At 50.4% G+C, this 18,933-nt stretch overlaps 1 protein-coding gene across 1 annotated transcript in view; it reads right to left on the bottom strand.

Moving 5' to 3' along the window:
• RADIL (Rap associating with DIL domain) overlaps positions 1-18,933 on the bottom strand; it is a gene marked incomplete at its 5' end in the record, with an annotated part of 126,484 nt that overhangs the window by 64,251 nt on the left and 43,300 nt on the right. The window contains 2 exon segments of the mRNA XM_082644422.1: positions 17,312-17,381; positions 18,196-18,297. Of these exon segments, the coding sequence (XP_082500548.1) occupies positions 17,312-17,381; positions 18,196-18,297 (172 nt within the window).

Below are 18,933 nucleotides of genomic sequence, written 5' to 3'. Positions count from 1 at the left end.
AATGAGAAGCCCATGCAGCGCAACAAAGAGTAGCCCCCCGCTCGCTGTGACTAGAGGAAGCCCGCGTGCAGCAACGAAGACCCAACGCAGCCAAAAATAAAAATTAATTAATTAATTAATTTTTTAAAAAAGACTTGGCTTCTGCCCTTGCTCTCTCTTGGACCATTCCCTCTGGAGGGAGCCAGCTGCCACGTTGGGAGGACACTCAAGCAGCCCTAGAGAAGTCCACGTGGTGAGAAAACCAATGCCTCCCGCAAACAGACATCACCAACTTGCCATCGGCGTGAGCCATCCTGGATGTAGGTCCCCCAGCCCCAGCAAAACCTTCAGAGGGCTGCAACCCTGACCAACACCCTGACTGCATCTAATGAGGGACCCTCAGCCAGGACCACCCAGCAAAGCTGCTTCCACATTCCCAACCCTCAGAAACTATGTGAGATGATGTTTATTACTGATTTGCACCACTAAGTTTTGGGGCAATTTGTTATGCAGCAATAGATAAACAAACACCCCTTATCCAGAAAGGCCTCCCTGACCCCCAGACTTGGCTACATGCCCCTCCTCTGTGCTCCCACAGACTTTTATTTTTTACCTTTTTATTAACCAAGTCCACACTATATCAAACCATGTCCCTTAAATGCAAATCAGATGTTGCTCCTTCTCAGCCTGGAGTCCTCTAATCGCTACCCTTACACCAGCTGGCCCTGCGGACCACTCCACCTGCTCTCTCCATCCACCACGGAGCCCCAGCATGACAGACTTGTTTTCGAACACACTAAGCTCGTTCCCTCCTCTGAAACCTTTGCCCTTGCTGTGTCCTCTTCCCCAAATGCTTGTCCCGTTGTGTTGGCATGGTGCCGTTTTCCTCTCATTAAAACCCATCTCCGCTATCATCTCCTGACCATTCTCATGGTGGTCACCCCTGTGGTCATTCTCTGTCTCATAACCTGTCTCGTTTAATTCACAGGCCTTTATCACTATTTGTCTGTGTATTTCACACGCACTAGGATTTGAGTTCTGTAAAGGCAGGTGCCTCATCTGTCTACTGCTACACTTGGCACCAAACAGGGGCTCCATAAATATTTGTTATAAGAATAAACAAAGGAATGAATAGATTTCCACCCATCTCAACCTCTCACCCCCTCCCTCAACTGGAAGCTTCTCAAGGGCAAGTACTGAATTTTATTCATCTTTGTATTCCTGCACCTGCCCCACTGGCAGGTGAGCAAAACAAGTTTTTGAACTGTGAGGTTAAATACCTTTGGAAATCCATGGGACAAAAATGGAGTGTTGAGCTGCCCTCTGTGGCCACCAGAGGGCGGCAGAGTCCCGGGACTCAATCTAGGAAAAAACCAAATGAGCCCAAAGGAAAAGCATCTGGTTAAGGTCAAAGGGCAGGCTCCCACGGGATGGCCGGTCCAGGGGCAGAGAGACTGGGCTCTCGGAGGCCAGGAGAGAGGAAGGGAAGGAGGCAGCAGGCACAGGGAGGGCGTTAGATCCCAGCCTTTCTTTCAGAGACTGTTACACCCCCATCCCCAGAAGGGGCTGGAAACCAGTGGTTTAACGCTCAGGTTTCATTCTCAGTGATGTCGGCACCACTACCCAGAACAGCAGTGCTTCGGGCCTCGTCATTCCCCGTAGGCTCATCAGCCAAAAGCTCTGCAGGCGTTATTTTTTGTCCCACATCCTCTGCTGAACAACTTCCAGGTGACAGTGAGTACCTCCCGGCACTGGTAACGTATGGGATGCCTGGACTTCAGAGTTGTATCGTTACTGACCCGGGTCCTTGGGCTCTTTAATCAACAGAAATTGATTAAGAGGCCAGACGCGGAGGTCAGGCCGGGCTGCAGCAGAAGGGAGTGAAAGCAAGTAACGGTGGGGGGAGGGGCAGAGGGGCGGCCGAAGGGGCGGCTTAGGGGGTCTGCCCACCCCCTTGGTGGTGCCGTGTGCAGGGACCATGCACAGGACCCTGCTTTTGCTCCAGGCACCTCAGAAGTGGCAGTTGGTTTGTGGCCTTTTTGTATCTCATTGTTCCTAATTTGCCCCGTTTGCGCATGCCTGCAGTTATTTTTAGTCCCTTTTAGTTTCTTTGTATTCTGTTGCTTGAGGAGACCTTTGTCCAGGTGCCAGCCCTGCAGCAGAGGGTCCCAGCCTAGCTCAGTACGGGGTGCCAGAGCTACAGAGTAATGTATAGGGTGCCAGGACCACACCATTAAAACAGATCACGTCAAGTTACTTTACCTTTTTTTTTTTTTTTGCAATACGCGGGCCCCTCACTGTTGCGGCCTCTTCCGTTGCGGAGCACAGGCTCCGGACGCGCAGGCTCAGCGGCCATGGCTCACGGGCCCAGCCGCTCCACGGCATGTGGGATCTTCCCGGACCGGGGCACGAACCCGTGTCCCCTGCATCGGCAGGCGGACTCTCAACCACTGCGCCGCCAGGGAAGCCCAAGTTACTTTATCTTTTAATGCCAGGTCTGTTGTAAAGAAACTTGAATCACATTTAATTAACTGTTAAAAATTTTAGGCTGGGTGGGATTTAAGAAACCATCTACCCCAGTGATTATGGAACTATTCACTTCTACTTTCTAGTGCTCTTGGGACTGGGAGTATGTTGAAAAGTTATATTTCAAGCCATGTAGGAATCAGGATTAATTTCATTAGCCAAAAACATGACCATGTGATAAACACAAAATCACAAATATGAGCAAATATGGCCTCAAGAAAACATACTGTTGAAGAACCAAATGTCAAGACCCTTGGTTGGGTCTGACATTTCCATGAAAATTAATTTTTTTATTGTTTACTTGATTTGTTACCTGGAAGCATTTTTTAGAAGGCACCATTTGGCTTATGATGTATGTTTGCAAAAAATAATTAAGATGGAGAAAATACTACATATTAACTTCTATTTTTAACTGAGAATTGAGAACAAGCGGCCATTTTTCAAATTGGGGGTGAAAGCACTGGGTCCAGCTGGACATATTTTTCTAGTACCCAAGGAAAGAAATGAGTGAGAGCCCCTACTTTAATCCACCGTCTGCACTGATGTGGAACAGAAGCCAAGAGAGGCTAAGGGACTTGTCCAAGATCACAAAATGTCATTAACAACAGATTATTCCTCCCTGTAATATCACATTCAAAAACGTGGGCAAGCAGGCTAGTAGGGAATATTCACAGTGATTATTTCTGGGCGGTGGAGCTTGTGGCAGATTGCAATTTTCAAAGATTGCCACGTCAACACACCCACAGCAGTACATACCCCATCCCACACCGTCTTCTTACCCAGGACCCTCCTGAACCAGGTGGTGGGCAGGTCTGCCTTCCCTCCCCTCGGTCTTGGCAGGATCTTTTTGGCTGTGTCCAACAACAAAGCATGGCAGCATGGACGATGCAAACTTCCAAAGCTCGGTCATAAAAGACATTGTCTCCTGCCTGCCTCGTTCTTGGGACCCAGCCACAATGTTGTAAGGAAGCCCAGGCCACGTGAGGAAGACGCTTGTGGGTGTGTATTAAGTATGTCTTTTCTTCCGATGTTTTGACATATGGGGCCTTTTGGACCATGGGGAGACTGCCCCTTGCAGAGTGGAGATAGTAAACCATCCCTAGAGCTAGTAAACAATTCACCTGTGAGCACACCTTTCCTATGCAAATCAACCCACCTGGAGACCACACCTCCCCACCTTCTCTATTGGACTTTTATACTCTAGGCTAGTATTTCCCGTCCTCATCACCTCAGTAAACGTACCACACGACTAGGGACAGCCCCTACACCCCAGAGCCCACTGAAATGATTCAAACTAGCCAGTACCAAGACTGCTTATACTGCCTCTCCCACTCCTTCCCAGGAAAACCACAATAAAGGCTCTGGCCCACATTTTCCCCCCTCCCTCTGCCTCCTGACCCACCCTGGTGCTTCCCTGTGTAGCCCTGCCTGGTATCACAGGCCCCCTTCTCTTGGGAATCTGTGAGTAACAAACTGTCTTTTCAGTGGCAGTCATCTCCTGATCTTTTGGCCTCACCATACCTGAATAATAATAAAAATCTACATTTTAAAGCAGGGTGTTTGGCCAACCTCCCCAGTGAGGGCTATAGTTGGCTCTCGGCATCAACCACCATGTGAGCGGATACACCTTCAGATGACTCTCCTCTCCAGCTGGAGCCCAGATTCTGAATTCCTGACTGACAGAAGCCATGAGAGACATGGATGATTATTTGTTGTTTTAAGACTGTATTTTAGGATAATTTGTTATATAGCAATAGACAGCTAATACAGGGTTTTTACTTTATACTTTTCTAAATATTCCAAGTTTTCTACAATGCACAGTGGCTGCTTTTATAAAAAGATTCGACCAACGTTATTTTTAAGAAGACAACTGGGCAAGCGTGAGGCATCTTGAATTTTTATTTATTTAAGTTCTTTCTACTCCACTGGAGACAATCACATTCACCAGCAGAATGATTCTTCTTAATACAAATGTTTATCAAATATCTTGTTAATACAAAAATGGCAAATCTCACAACCATAGAAAGGGTCCAATACCAGCAGGACAGTTTTTAAAAGTCATGCCACAAATGCCAATCTCAACGCCGCAGACACGATAGGTATATAAAAGTCAGTAGGAAAGACAATCAGAGCTCCCGTTTCCCCCTCAAGAAAGGCCTGAACAAGCAGCAGGATCTACACCTGCATAGAAGTAGGCAGATTCCTCTTGAAACCTGGTGACAACGAGGCCCCAAAAGGACATTAAGAAGATGCCTTCACCTGCCCCCCCAGAGCTCAGCCCTCAGGAGCAAGATAGCCCAGCACCATGGGAGGAGGAGGATGCAACACCCAAGGACCACGACCTGGATCCCATGACCTGGTGCCCCGCTGGACCACCATGGGCAAATCACTTAGCCTCTCTGAGCAGTCTCAGTCTCCCCGTGTAATATGCAAACAGTAATTTCATCTTGCCAGGTTTTGCAGGGAGAAATATATGAGAACATGGATGAAAATGAGCACATGTTTCTAATTGTGTGTATCTGACCTGTTCATTATGAAGAGGGATGGAACACAGAAAAGCATATATGGGTTGAAGGCTGCAGCCCGCTGGTAAACCAGCTTCCGAAAACGTTAAGCTCCAGTGCTTTGTGACTACCTAGAGGGGTGGGATAGGGAGGGTGGGAGGGAGGGAGACGCAAGAGGGAAGAGATATGGGAACATATGTATATGTATAACTGATTCACTTTGTTATAAAGCAGAAACTAACACACCATTGCAAAGCAATTATACTCCAATAAAGATGTTAAAAAAAAAAAAGTTAAGTTCTGGCGTGCAGCCTTTGCCAATTTCCACGGTGTAAATATTCCCACCCTGACCAGTCTCACGCTAGCCATGGTTTAAGGACCTTCCAAGTTCCTGAATACCTAACATTTGGTCTCCAGGGCACCGCACGCATGTAAAGCACACCGGTGCCCTCCGTGGCTTCTCACCTCCCACCAGCGGCTGACAGTGTCAAACAGGGTGGCGTCTGCATCCCTGCAGCATCCCCTCCACAACCCGCACGCACCTCTCTCTTGTGCCACCAACCAGACCACCTGTAGGACAGACACACGCCCCCTCCCTCCTCCACAGCTCACACCTCATGCCAGGGTTGACTTTTCCTAACCTCCCAGATAATCCAGCTCTCTGGCAGCACCCAGGCAGGAGGTTCCTGGATGCCCAGACTCCCTCAGGGACAGGGACAGTGGCCAATTGTAGGAAATCATCAGCCCAATGACAGCAGGAAGGTGGCAGCCAGGACTGGGCGGCCTGAGAGCAGGAAGCAAATTTCACCTATCATCTTCGTGTGGCCTAAAGAAAACACGTTCGATATGAGGGAAAACTTTATGTCAAAAGATCCTCATCACAGAGCTATGTTTATCACCTGAATTAAAAGCATGATTCAAGAAATTGTGGTACACCCGCTCAACGTAGACTTTTAAAATAATGTTTATAAAGGGCTTGAAATAATAAGAAAAAATACTCAGAAAGTTAAAAAAAAAAGGTAGGGTGTAAAGGTGTCTATAGCAAGAGAAGAAAACACCAAAGTTTAAAAGTATACATTGAGTGGAGAGAACAGAAAGAAAAAGGTGAGCAGTGGTCGGTTACCTGAGGCAGACACTGCCAAGTATTTTCTACCTGCCCAGCATTTTCTGAAATTTTTATAGTAAGCATATATTTTTTCCAAAGCTTTTATTGTTACTTTATTTTAAATGTATATATTTATTTTTGGCTGCGTTGGGTCTTTGTTGCTGCACGCGGGCTTTCTCTAGTTGTGGCGAGCAGGGGCTACTCTTCGTCGCAGTGTGCAGGCTTCTCATTTCAGTGGCTTCTCTTTGTTGCGGAGCACGGGCTCTAGGTGCGTGGGCTTCAGTAGTTGTGGCGCGTGGGCTCAGCAGTTGTGGTTCACGGGCTCTAGAGCGCAGGCTCAGTAGTTGTGGCGCACAGGCTTAGCTGCTCCGCAGCATGTGGGATCTTCCTGGACCAGGGATTAAACCCGTGTCCCCTGCATTGGCAGGAGGATTCTTAACCACAGCACCACCAGGGAAGTCCAGTAAGCACATATTTTTATAATGAAAACATCTTTAAGGAAACAACCCCCTTCCAAGTCACTTGGATACGCACTCCCGCAAATGAGTCTCAGGGTCCGTCCTCAAGGCCACCCTGACATGTGAAGACCTTGTCTGTTTCACTGGGGTCCTGTCTCCTTCACCCTTGGGGCTGCAGACCCACTCAGGGCAGAGGCAAAGCTCGCTACAAACTTGAGTTGGAAAAACTAGCCCGAGAGCCTCCCGGGAGCGCTCTGAGGTATTTCTGATGTGCAGAGACACCAAGGGTAAAGGCCAGGGCGGTCAGTGTCCCCGCAGACCCTGGCAGTGAACTTGCCTCTTCCGGCCCCAGATGTAAAGGGACCGAGACTACAGAAGGCTTCCTCGCCAAGCCTTCCCAGCCTCAGAGAGGAGGAGGAGGAGGGCACCAAGCCAGACCAAGCTCAAAGGCACCCGTTCCTTCCAAGCACATGTCTGAGCACCTACGAAGCACTGGGCGCTCTGCTGGGCACTGGGCATTGCCAACAGTCGACGGCCACGGGGCCTGCCCTCAACATCGAGAGGGTACCCCAGACCACTGCTCACACCCCTCTTGCCTCTCTGTCCTGCCCATGTCTCCAGGTTCAGCTAAAATGGGCTAAAATTAGATAGCATTGGTCTATGATAACTACTGCTGACAGAGCGTCTCCAGATGTAAAACAAAGGGGACAACTCTGGATCCAGCCCTGGTTCTTAACGTTTTGTCTGGGCCCACGGCCCCCCAAGACCCTTCCAGGGGGTTCCCAAAGTCAACCTGTTTTCATCATGATCCTACGGCATTATTTGCCTCTTTCCCGCTCACGCTTTCATGCAAAGCTCTCCAGAGGCTACAGGACAGGTGATGTCAGAAGCCAAATGCAAAAGCAGATGGGAGACTCCCGTGCCCTCCGTTAAGCCAGACATTCAAGAGATTTGCAAAAACATAAATGATGCCACTCTTCCCCCTAACTCTTCTTGTGTTTGGAAACAATACCGTTATCTTTAATAGAAAAATGTTACTTATGTTAACGTGTAATGAGTTTATGAATTAACAGGCATTTTAGAATACTGTCAGGTTTAATTTCTCATCCTGTATGATGAATGTTCATAGATAGAGCCCACACACAAAAGTTCTTTGGTGTCCTCAGTGGTTTTTAAGAGTTCAAAGGGGTTCCAAGACCAAACAGCTTGAGAACCACTCATCTACCAGCATCATGCAATAGGACTTGGATCATGATGGAAAGATCTATGGCCAGGCTGTCCAAACAGGTAGCCACTGGCCCCGTGGGGCTATTGAGTACTTATGATGCGGGTAGTGTGACTGAGGCACTGAATTCTTTGTTTCATCTTAATTGACTTAAAGAACCGCCTGCATTTAACAGCTACCATACTGGACAGCGTTGCCGTTGACGATGTCTCATATTTCTCTGTCCATTCGGGATTCTTTATTTTTACTTTCCCTTCACAAGTTACTTAACCTCTCTGAGCCACAGTCTCCAAATCAGGAAAATGGGCTCATACCTACCTCTCAGAGTGACGGTAAAGACCACGGAAATCACACAGGACTTGGGACTGAGCTTAGGAAAAATCAGTGACAGGGCCCAATTTAAGGAATGGCCTTGTGTATAAACGCAGGCTGCTGGGTGGGGTTAATGTGAAACCACATGAAAAAGAGACAGCAAAAAGCAAAAGCAGTGGTTAGGTTCCCAGCCCCTGGACATGAGTTCTGTCCCCTGGAGAACCTCACCACTAACAAGCAGGGCCTGGCCTCAGAGAAGATGAGCTCCAGAGCAGGGATTCTGGAACCAGTGTCCAAACCACCCGGGAGTTTGCTGGAAGTTCAGACTCCAGAGTTCCAACTACCCTTCCACCATAACCCGCTGGCTCAGCATTCCGGGGAGGGGGTGGGGATCTGGGATCTGCAGTTTAGCATCGCCCTGGGTGGTTTTCTGGCCAAACCCTAGGGCTGAGAACAGCTGCTCTGACTTCTTCCAGCAAAGACGTGGCCTTGGCCCTGCAGTTAACAGGACAGAGGGGTTCCGTACACCAATCACAAGCTCCATTTTACAGATGAGGAAACTGAGGCACAGAGAGAATGAGGACTGGCCGGGGGGCTTGCACGCAGGCCAGTGTAGGGCTGGACTGGCTCCAGATTCCTGAGACAAAATTTCTGTGTGTCTCGGTGACAGGCCTGACCCCAGGATCCTTCAGAGCTGCATTCCTGGCCAGCCTCCAAGAGGAGCACCATTGGGAAGCAGGGGGCAGTGGTGTGCTGGGCCTGGCTCGTACGCATTTCTTCCCGATGCATCTTCAGGAACGTCACTCTGGTAGGGTGAAACTGGCCATTGGCGGGGAAGGGGGGTTGGTATTTACACCATGGAAATTGGCTGCAGGCCAGGGTGTGGGGTTTTTTGTTTGTTTTTAATTAGTGTTAAAAATTTTGAGTGTGGCTTTTCTCCCTGGAGGAAAGACTTGGGGGTAGTGGGTTTCCTTGGAAGCAGGAGATCTGGTCAAGGGACATGATGGCTGGGGGTTAGAGAGTCGTGGCTTCAAAGCTTCGCTCTGCCGGTTCGAAGCTGGGTGCCCTTGGGAGAGTCGCCAAGCCTCCCTGTGCTTTGGTTTCCTGCTTTGTAAGACCAGCCAGTAATCCTCGCCTCACGGAGTGGGAGTGAGGGTGCATGTCCTTCAGTGGAGAGGGCATTTCTAAAGCCACTGGCACAGAGACCGGTCCCCGGGAGGAGTGCCCTGCAGGTAAGCCCCCGCCTCCCTCAGCTTCCGGCCCCTCCCCTGTGAGTACACCTGAGCAGGTGTGCACATGTGGAAGTGGCTGCTGGGGTTTCCACGGGCACCTTCCGGACCCCACAGACCCCGCGATGCTATTCCCAGAGCCTACATCTCAGCATCTGGTTACACAGTACGTGGCGGCAAATTTGACAGGTGCCTTTCTGACCAGGTCACTAGACCCACCTCCCAGCCTCTGAGCTCCACCTGCCCCTCTGAGCACCCGTGGTGCCTGAAGCCAGTGTGGGTCTGTGGGCTGCCTGAGCAGCCCCTCCCCGTGTTCCCCATGGAGGCCTGGGCCCCAATGCCGGGGCTCAGGAAGAGCTGCAGGAGAACATTCAGAGCACTTCAGCTTTGGCAGACAGGTATGGAAGAGCTGGGTGAGCTGAAGCCCAGGACTGCCACCTTCTAAGTCACCCCACTGTGCGGGGTACCGCAGAGCTTCAGATCCAGGCCCACCTGCAAGTCCCATTTCTGTCCCCCTCCCTGCCAGAGCTTTCCTAGGATTCTTCCCCAGCCTGAGCCCGAGGCTGATGGAAAGAGAATGCTCAGCCCTGTTCCCACCATACGTTCAATTTCCAATCAAGACAGAAAGGCAGCTCTGGTCTATGATATTGATTTAAATCCCTCCCTGGCCTGAGGGGCTGGTGGCCCTAGGGACAGCCCTGAGCAAGTTCTGCTCTGGGCCTTTCAGGGAAACCCTGCCAGCTGGAGACCAGGCCTCCACCAGCAAGCGTGCCTGCTCTGGGTTGTCCCGACGATGGCCAGCAGACTAACTAAGCAGGTGGTCAACTGCAGGCCTGTCCGCCAGCACGGGGTGCCATGCGAGGTGTGCTGATGAAATGTGAGCCCCTGCCCCACACGCTTCACCTCCAGCCTCCGCATCAGCTCCCACCCCTCATCGCGCCCCGGCAGTGCCCAGATCAGGAGCACTTGCTAAAGTGCCCGGAATGTCAAACAGGCCTGTCTGCTGCCAACTGCTCCCCTGGCTCCTTGGGGCAAAACAGCCGCCATGCTGGGTCATCCTGGCACCTGACAGCTTCAAGGAAGAGGGAGCTGGCGGGCACCTGAATTTCCAGTGTCGTGCCCTCTCCACTCCACATGCCCAGGGCACAGCCTAGAATGCTCCTGGGACAGGCCCTTACCTAAGAAGAGACTGGCCTAAGGAACATCTTTTCCTTTCCTGCAATGTTCGTGATATATCTGGAGGAAGTCCAGGGTCTAGGCTTGGATTAAATAGAATCCTGGGAAATTCACTTTCAGAATGATGCTGGGGAAGAGAGACAGTTCATGGGAAGCAGGTCCTGAATTGGAATGGGGGTGGGGGAGTGTGGTCAAGGCTGCATAGAATACCCAGAATACCCTCCAGTGTCCTCACCAGCCTGTCCACAGTCAGATATTCCACCATTAGTGATTTATTCCTTTGGGCAGCACAGGTTCTGTCCCCTCATTATCATTATCAGGGGTTGCTTTCCAACCAGGGAGCTAATTAGGATACCAGGCCTGATGTTTTACAGTCATTATCTTGATGAATCTTCAAGCAACCCTGCAAGGTGTAGCCTTATCACACCCATCTTACAGCAGAGGACACTGAGGCCCAGAGAGGTTAAGGAATTGGCCCAAGCCCTCAGCAAGGGGGGGATGCCGCAATTGGTCCCAAGTCTAGCAAGACGCAGTCCCTCCCTCCAGGAGCTCCTGGGTTGGGTGGCAGGTGCAAGTACCAGGGTGACAAAGGACAGGGCTCCGAGTGTGGGCAGGTGAGCCCAGGGGGTTTTGGGAAGCAGAGGGGGGAGCCCCTAAGTCAGAGGAACGTTGGAAGCTCTTCAGTGCTGATGCCCAATAGGGCTTTGAAGGATGTGTAGGAGTGAGTTGGGTGAATGACGGGTGAACAGAGTCCCCATCAGAGGAACCAGCACCCCAAAAGGTGTGGGAGATAACAGGGCAGGCTGTCTAGGGGAAAATGTAAGACACAACACACAGGAGGAGGGGCACAAGGAAACGCAGGTATCAGAGGAGTTCAGCAGGGGGTGGGGGGCCAGTAAAGAGAGCCCAGGTCAGTGTCCCAAGCACCCAGCATGGGCCCTGTCACAGGGCTTTGTCCCCATCAACCCCTTGATGACGGGACTGTCATCTCGGCCTGCCATGGTGCCATACTTTGGGAGCTTTCCTAAACAGCATCCCAGAACCCACGTGACCCCTCCCCACCTCAGGCTCAGGCAGAGGTCAGGTCACAGTGTCCCTGCCCCCAACCAGGGGCAAGCCTTGCCCTCCTTCCCCCGCAAAGCTTCCCCTTCCCACCAACTCCAACCCTGACCCCAACTGATGGGAAATACTTGGTGGGCTCCACAGGGCAGGTGTGCATAACAGAGGCAGCTGCCAGGGTCTGGAGTGTCAGCGTAGACACACACACACACACACACACACACACACACACACGCACACACGCACGCACGCAAGAGGACAAAACATTCCCAAGGCATCTCCCAGCTCAGAACCTGCCTGCCTGAGGAATGTGTCAGATGATTTAATACCGGCTTGGATATGGGATTCCAGAGGCCGGAGTCCTGAAATACCCTGGAATGTACGAGAACTAAGCATAAGGCATCTTGTCTTTGCCCACTTGACTCTGGCTGGGAGTCGTAGAATGAACCCTGTGGAATGAGCCAGACCTTGACCCAGAGAGTCGGAGATTCCAGGTCAGACCCTGGATATAGGCCTGGACCCCTCCCAGTAAATGTCCCTGTGCCGGGTACAGATCGCGGGCCCAGCCCTGGGAGGGGGCCGAGGACAGGCCCCTGGAAGCCTTTTCTTTGGGGGATTCAGAGGTTGGGGTATCCCAGTCACTCTGCCCAGATTCCCATCAAATTAGCCGAGGCCTTCTCTCTAGGGCTCATCGGAGGAGCCTCCAAGGGCTGCTGACTGGCACCCAGTAAGAATCTGAACCACAAACCCTAAACCGGGAGCAAGCAGACAAGTTCCTGGGATCTGCGTGCCCCTCCCCATTCCCACCCCACCCCCAATGAATGGCTCTCATAATTTCTCTGGATTTTTTGGCATGAGAAGAAATGACCAAGTGACAGCTTTCCCATCCCCAGCCTCTCATTCCTCTGCACTGAGAACCAGCTACGGTGCAAGTAGAACCACAGAGGCTGCTCTGGGTACACTCGGTTTCCCCCCCACGGCCCCAAACCGCCCCCTCTAGGGGATAAGCCTGCTCCCTGACATGGAAACACTGAACTGGTCTGGGCATGACCCCAGTGCAGAGCACACGGGGCAAGCAAGGCAAAGAGGTGCCATCCTGAGTGCCAAGTCGATTGGTAGTGGCTGCCCAGAGCAGTCTTGGGAAGGATCCTGATACCACGCCACGCTGCAGTTGATTGGTGATGTCTGCCACGGTCGTGGATATTCACCATCCCTGATCTACAAGCTGGGTGACTTTCCCTGAGCAGGGGACAATTCGCCAGCCAGGACTTTGGCAGCAGAGAAGGAGGCCCTGGCCACCCAGGTGTAACTAACCCACTAGACTCCCTGATAGATTTCTCAGGACCTTAGGAAGCTCATATTGGCCCATCATTCCTCAACTGGCCAGGACCACGTCTGCCCCCTTTTCTGACGATGTTGTATTAGGAAACATTTGTCTAGAATAGAAACACATTACAGGGTTAATTTCTCCTCTGTAAAAATGACTAAATGCTTTCTTTCTCACCTAGGACCGAAGGGGTGGTCTGGCTGTCACCAGAAGTAACCTTGGACCCATCCAAAAGCTCTACCCCTAGGAGGGAAGGCGGGGGGCCTGGGCGCTGGGCTCTGGGCTCAAGTTCGCAGAAACACTCCCTGTGATGTTCTGCTCCAAAAGCCTACATATCCTGTGCAGGCTGAGCCACCTCATTTGGACACCTTGGCCTGCAGGGTGCTGGGCAGATACAGGTACCTCCAGATGGCATAGTAGTGGGTACCAGCACCAAATGCCACAAAGAGATGCCAGATGGCGTGGGCAAAGGGGATCCTCCCGTCACTCTTGAAGAACACCATGCCCAAGCAGTAGAAGACCCCTCCGGTCACCAGCTCCCAGATGCCCTCGGTGTTGGGCTGTCGGCAAGGACAAGGGTGAGCACAGGTCAGATGAGCAGCCAGCAAGACCAGAATCACCCAGCCGTTCCCCCACCACCCAAGGCGAGAAGACATGTGGATGGTGAGGCAGCCCAGAGCGCCAGGTGGGGCATCTCAACACAGTGATGTCATCAATTCTCCCCAAATTCATTCTCCAGTGTAACACATCTCTATCAGAATCTCAAAGAATGTTTTATAGCTTTGTTATCTTTTCTAAAAAGCGATATAGCTGGGTGGATCCCCAAAGAAGTGAAAGCAGAGACTCAAACAGGTACTTGTACATCCAAGTTCACAACAGCATTATTCACAGTAGCCAAAAGGTGGAAGTAACCCAAGTGTCCATCAAGAGAAGAATGGATAAACAAAGTGTTATTCATGTTACTTTATACAATGGAATATTATTCAGCCTTAAAAAGGAAGGAAACTCTGACACACGATACAACATGGATGGACCTCAAGGATGTTATGCAAAGTGCAATCAGCCAGCCACAAAACGACAGGTACTGTAGGATTCCATTTATGTGAGGTCCCTGGAGGAGTCAAAAAGTACAAGGGTGGCTCCTGGGGGCTGAGGGTGGGGGAGGGGAGTTAGTGTGTAACGGGGACAGCGTTTCAGTTTGGGAAGATGAGGAAGTTCTGTGGACGGATGGTGGTGATGGATGCACAGCAAGGTGAAGGTACTTCATGCCCCTGAACTGTACACTTAAAAATGGTTAAAATCATAAATTCTATGCATATTTGATCACAATTTTTTAAAGTAATACATACTCACGGCGAAAAATTTTAGAGAAAAATGAAGAGCGACAAGAAAAAAGCAGCAGTCCCAGCCCTCCGAGGTGAGCACTATTAACACCTGGGTCTTTGCTGGTTACGGGGCTCAAAGAACAGGAGGGACAGAGGGAACAGGGAGTAAGAAGGACCCGCTGCCCCCCTCCCTGAGCCCACTTCCCGCAGGTATCACCGCTTCCCACCAATAACGGTGTCTGACGGTATCCTTCCAGAATTGTCTAGACACACACGATATACGTACGGTCTGCACTTCATATACATGTACGTGTGCAGAGGAACTAATCACTTTAGAAAAGGGGGCTCACACCATCCCTGCCGTCCTGAGACATCAGTTAAATGACATAGTCTTGTGGAGATGAGACTACATCCCCACGTGGAGATCCATGCCAGTCTTTGGAACAGCTGGGTAGTATTTCATTGAACATAGGTATAGTCACACACCCAGTTCTCAAAAGGTGATACCTGAGTATTAAGGACATATTACAGTAATGCTTCCCAGCGCTTACTATGTGCCAGGCCTTGTACACAGCACAAGGGGCCTTATGTGAGGTATCTAATGCCATCTTCACAGCAATCCCACGAGGCAGGGTGACTATGTGACAGGCATGGACACACGCCCATGACAACATGCCAAGTGAGAAAAGCATGTTGTAGAGCAGTGTGATTCCATTTTTGTAAAAGAAGAACAAACAAGTCAATATGTTCGCATATCCACATAGACTTGCCTATAAATAAAAAATGGAGGGAATTCTCTGACGGTCCAGTGGTTAGGACTCGGCACTTTCACTGCCAGGGTTCAGTCTCTGGTCAGGGAACTAACATCCTGCAAGCCAAGTGGTGCAGCCAAAAAAAAAAAAAAATGTAGAAGATACACAACGAACCATTAATGGTGGTTGCAGCTGGGGCATCACGCTGGGGAGGGGGTGAGAGGGGGATTTCAGCTCTTTTATACATTTTCAGACAGGACTTATTTTTTGCAGTGAGTATGTATTTAAATATACACTTACAATATATGTATATATGTATTTAAATTATGTAATACATAATTTGATGGATATTATATAATTAATAGATATAACTTAAACATACATATTTAAACAAGTAAACTTGGCAGGGGGAAGGTAATCTGTAAAAATAAATACAAATCACAGGGAAAATGTTGAGTAGGAAAACTAATGGGGAGAGATCTCACTGCCAAGTATTAAGATACAACAAAAGCTAAAATATGTAACATGGTTTGGTACTAGTATAAGAATAGGCCAACTTGTGAAACAGACCCACATATACGTACATGAACCTAACATATGATAAAAGGAACATTTTTAAATGGTAGATAAATAACTGCCTAATCATTTGGGGAGGAATCACCATATACATAAGAAACGGCGGTGGGAATACAGAGTTTAAAATTAAAAGTTAAACCGTAAAGGAAACAGGAGAAAATATAGGTAAATACTTATATAAACCTGGGAAAGGGAAGACCTTCCTAACCATAACACTTAAGGTAAAGACATAAAATTAAAAAAAAAAAAAACCTGCTAGATTTGACTACATAAATTTTCTTTAAGAGCTAGGTATGGATACTAACACGCTCAGAAATTTTTCACTTCAAAATATTTTCAACTTTAAAATAAACCGCTACTCATAGATAAGAGATTAATTTAGACAAAGATCAATGCCTCAAATATATATAATGTAATGTCACTTAAATTTATAGGATAAGTTATTTATTGGTCATTTCAAACAGATGACAGTCAATTTTAATTGGGGGGAAAAAAAAGAAGTATCTATTTAAACACAAATTCCTCCAGCAAGATCTATAGGACATACGTCCTTTCTTCTTTTGAAATAATTTTGTTAGCTATAATTGACACACCATAAAATTCACCCTTTGAAAGTTCACAATCTAGTGCCTTCTCGACTACATACATTTTTTTTTTTTTTTCTTTTTGCGGTATGCGGGCCTCTCACTGTTGTGGCCTCTCCCGTTGCGGAGCACAGGCTCCGGATGCGCAGGCCCAGCGGCCGTGGCTCACGGGCCCAGCCGCTCTGCGGCATATGGGATCCTCCCAGACCGGGGCACGAACTCGTGTCCCCTGCATCGGCAGGCGGACTCTCAACCACTGCGCCACGAGGGAGGCCCTCGACTACATACATTTTTAACATCTGCCAACAATAATCATTTAAAAGTAAGAAACTGTTACCTGGCCTAGGGAGGTACCAGCAGGCTGAGTTGACCATGCCCATTTGACAGAAGGGACAACTGAGGCTCAGAGAAGAAAGGGGATCCACCCACGGCCACACAAGCTGCTGCTCTTCCATGGCTGGGACCCTGAGGCCTCTCCCTGCAAGGCTCTCCCGCTCACAGCCCAAAGATCCCGATACTCGGGGTTGGAGGTTACGGGGCCACATCCCAGCTCAGCCCCTCGAGGGCTGCATGTCCTTGGGCCAGTCACCTTCTCTCTCAGAACCTGAGCATCCTTGTTCATACAACGGAGGTGGTCACATCCATCTCCAAGGATGCCTGGGGCGGGGAAGTAAGGTCCTGTGAGTAAGCTTCCTGCACGTCACAAGGGCTCAGGACGCCCAGTAAAGTCAACCTTCACGTCCCAAGAAGCGGGTTAGGGTGTGGCAGCATTAGAGGGGGTGTCAGGAGTCTGAGACGCGGCTCTGCCTCCAGGGCCACCGATGTTATTATTACAGATTTAACTTAGCCACCGGGTACTTACTCTGTGCCAGGCACCATTCTAATCACTGTCCATGGGTTTTTCTTACTTGATCCCTAAATAGGCAGGAACTGGAGCCCCGAGGGACTAACGAACTCATTGGAAGTGAAGCAGAGAGAGGAGGTGCCGTAGAACCGGGGAGCCGAGCCCTGGGGTGACCTGCACGTTCTCCTGCCTCAGCCCGCAAGTCACGCTGACCCCAGGCCTCAGTTCCCTCGTCTCCCAGAGGAGAAGGTTCAACCTGACAATGTCCAGAGTCACTGTGGGTCCCCTCCAGCCAGACGGGAGGCCCCACGCCGGGTGGGGGCAACTTACCATGGAAAGGATGACCAGGGCGGGGAAGAAGCCCATGACGACGTAGCAGAGCAGCTCCACGAGCTTGTACCTGCCAGGAGGACAAGCCGTCTTGGCCTCAGGACAGCCTCCCCACGAGGGATAGCTCCCCGCTCGGGTTAGGAGGGGACACCCTGGCCGGAAGCGTGAGAGAAAGGGACTCCGCCCTCTGCCCAGCACTCCTGGGCCCAGATTTCATCCAGCTACACCCAGCAAGGTGCTGGCAGAGTTGGGTGGCCATGGGAGGGTCTCTTTCCCTCTCTGAGACTTGGTTTCCACATCCATGAAATGACATTTGAGGATTGCAAACGCTGGGTGTAGCATGCCTATGGGTGCTTCCCATGCTCAACCCAGGGCAGACATTACCAGCACCTTTCTGCACAAGGCCCAAGCAGCCACTCTCCATCCGAGTGGCTGCACCAACTGACACCTGTTTGCTGTCCCTGGAGATTCCAGGAGTCTGTTATTCCCTTTGGCTTCTCTAGCTCTGTTTCTTTCCCACACTTAATCATTCGCAGCCTGTCACTCAGCAGGATGGAAGGGAGGGGGCAGCCCTGAGAGCCTCTCCCCCTTATCCGCTAACACAGCTTCAGGAAGGCAGGTAATACCTGACATCAGTCAGTGGGTCTAGGAACCTACAATGCCCTTTTTTTTTTCTTTTTTTTTTTTAGCTCTTCACATTGACTCTATGGGCTGTGGACCTGGTGGCCATCAATGGACCTGAACACAGGGATGCCAGGCACAGCTGTGCCCTCATGCTTCTGGGGTTATCCTGGGGTCTCGTCTCACTGGGGGCAGGGAGGAGGCCCTGATGGAGGCACCCCCCCCACCGCAAGCTAAGGCCGCTCCCCCAAGCCCTGGCTTACCGCTCATGGAAGAAGAAGACATAGATGGTGCCGACAGAGGCCATGATCCAGACCAGCCATCGCATGTGGGAGGCCCAGGGGCCCAGCTCGCGAAGGTTCAGCCTGGGAGGGAGAGCCAAGGGCACAGCCTGAGGCGGGCACTGGGATCGAGCCCTCCACAGCCAGCCCGTCACAGGAACACCGACCCCAGAGAACCCCTGTCCCCGTGGCTCCATGTGTGGGATGTGGCCTCTCACGGGAGGACACGTGGAGAGACAGAAAGAGAAAATGAAACAATAGGCAATTATTAGAGCAAAATTAGCACAACTGATCATGTCCAAGCATTGAAAGAAAAGGGCATCTCAAGCCAGTGGGCATATAAACAAGTAAAGCCTGTTTGGAGAATGTATCAGGCTCTGAAGGGCACGTATCCCGTGGCCCAGGCACTCCAAGTTCAGGGGCTGGCCAGAGGAACGCTGTTTTGCGAGCACACAGAGGCACAGAAAAGGACATTCATCCCAGCATCAGTCCCTGTAGGAAACGCCTGAAAACCACTCAAACTGGCCACCAAAAGGGGACAGGAATATAAGGTGAGTATCCCTCCAGGCTGGTTACTAATGTATTGACTCTCAGCTCTACATTCACCCTTTTTGCTGGCTGGGTTTTTAACTGAGCTGGGCCTCGTGAATTTCTTCCTTTGCAGCTGGCACAGCATCAAGTCTATCAGTAGAGGGTGATGGAGAGACTTTGCAGAAGGAA

This window comes from Mesoplodon mirus (genome assembly GCF_964341445.2).
Source record: "Mesoplodon mirus genome assembly, chromosome: 15".
NCBI lineage: Eukaryota > Metazoa > Chordata > Mammalia > Artiodactyla > Ziphiidae > Mesoplodon > Mesoplodon mirus.
Note: the sequence above shows the minus strand (reverse complement) of the source record. Positions and strands in the feature narration are given on the sequence as shown.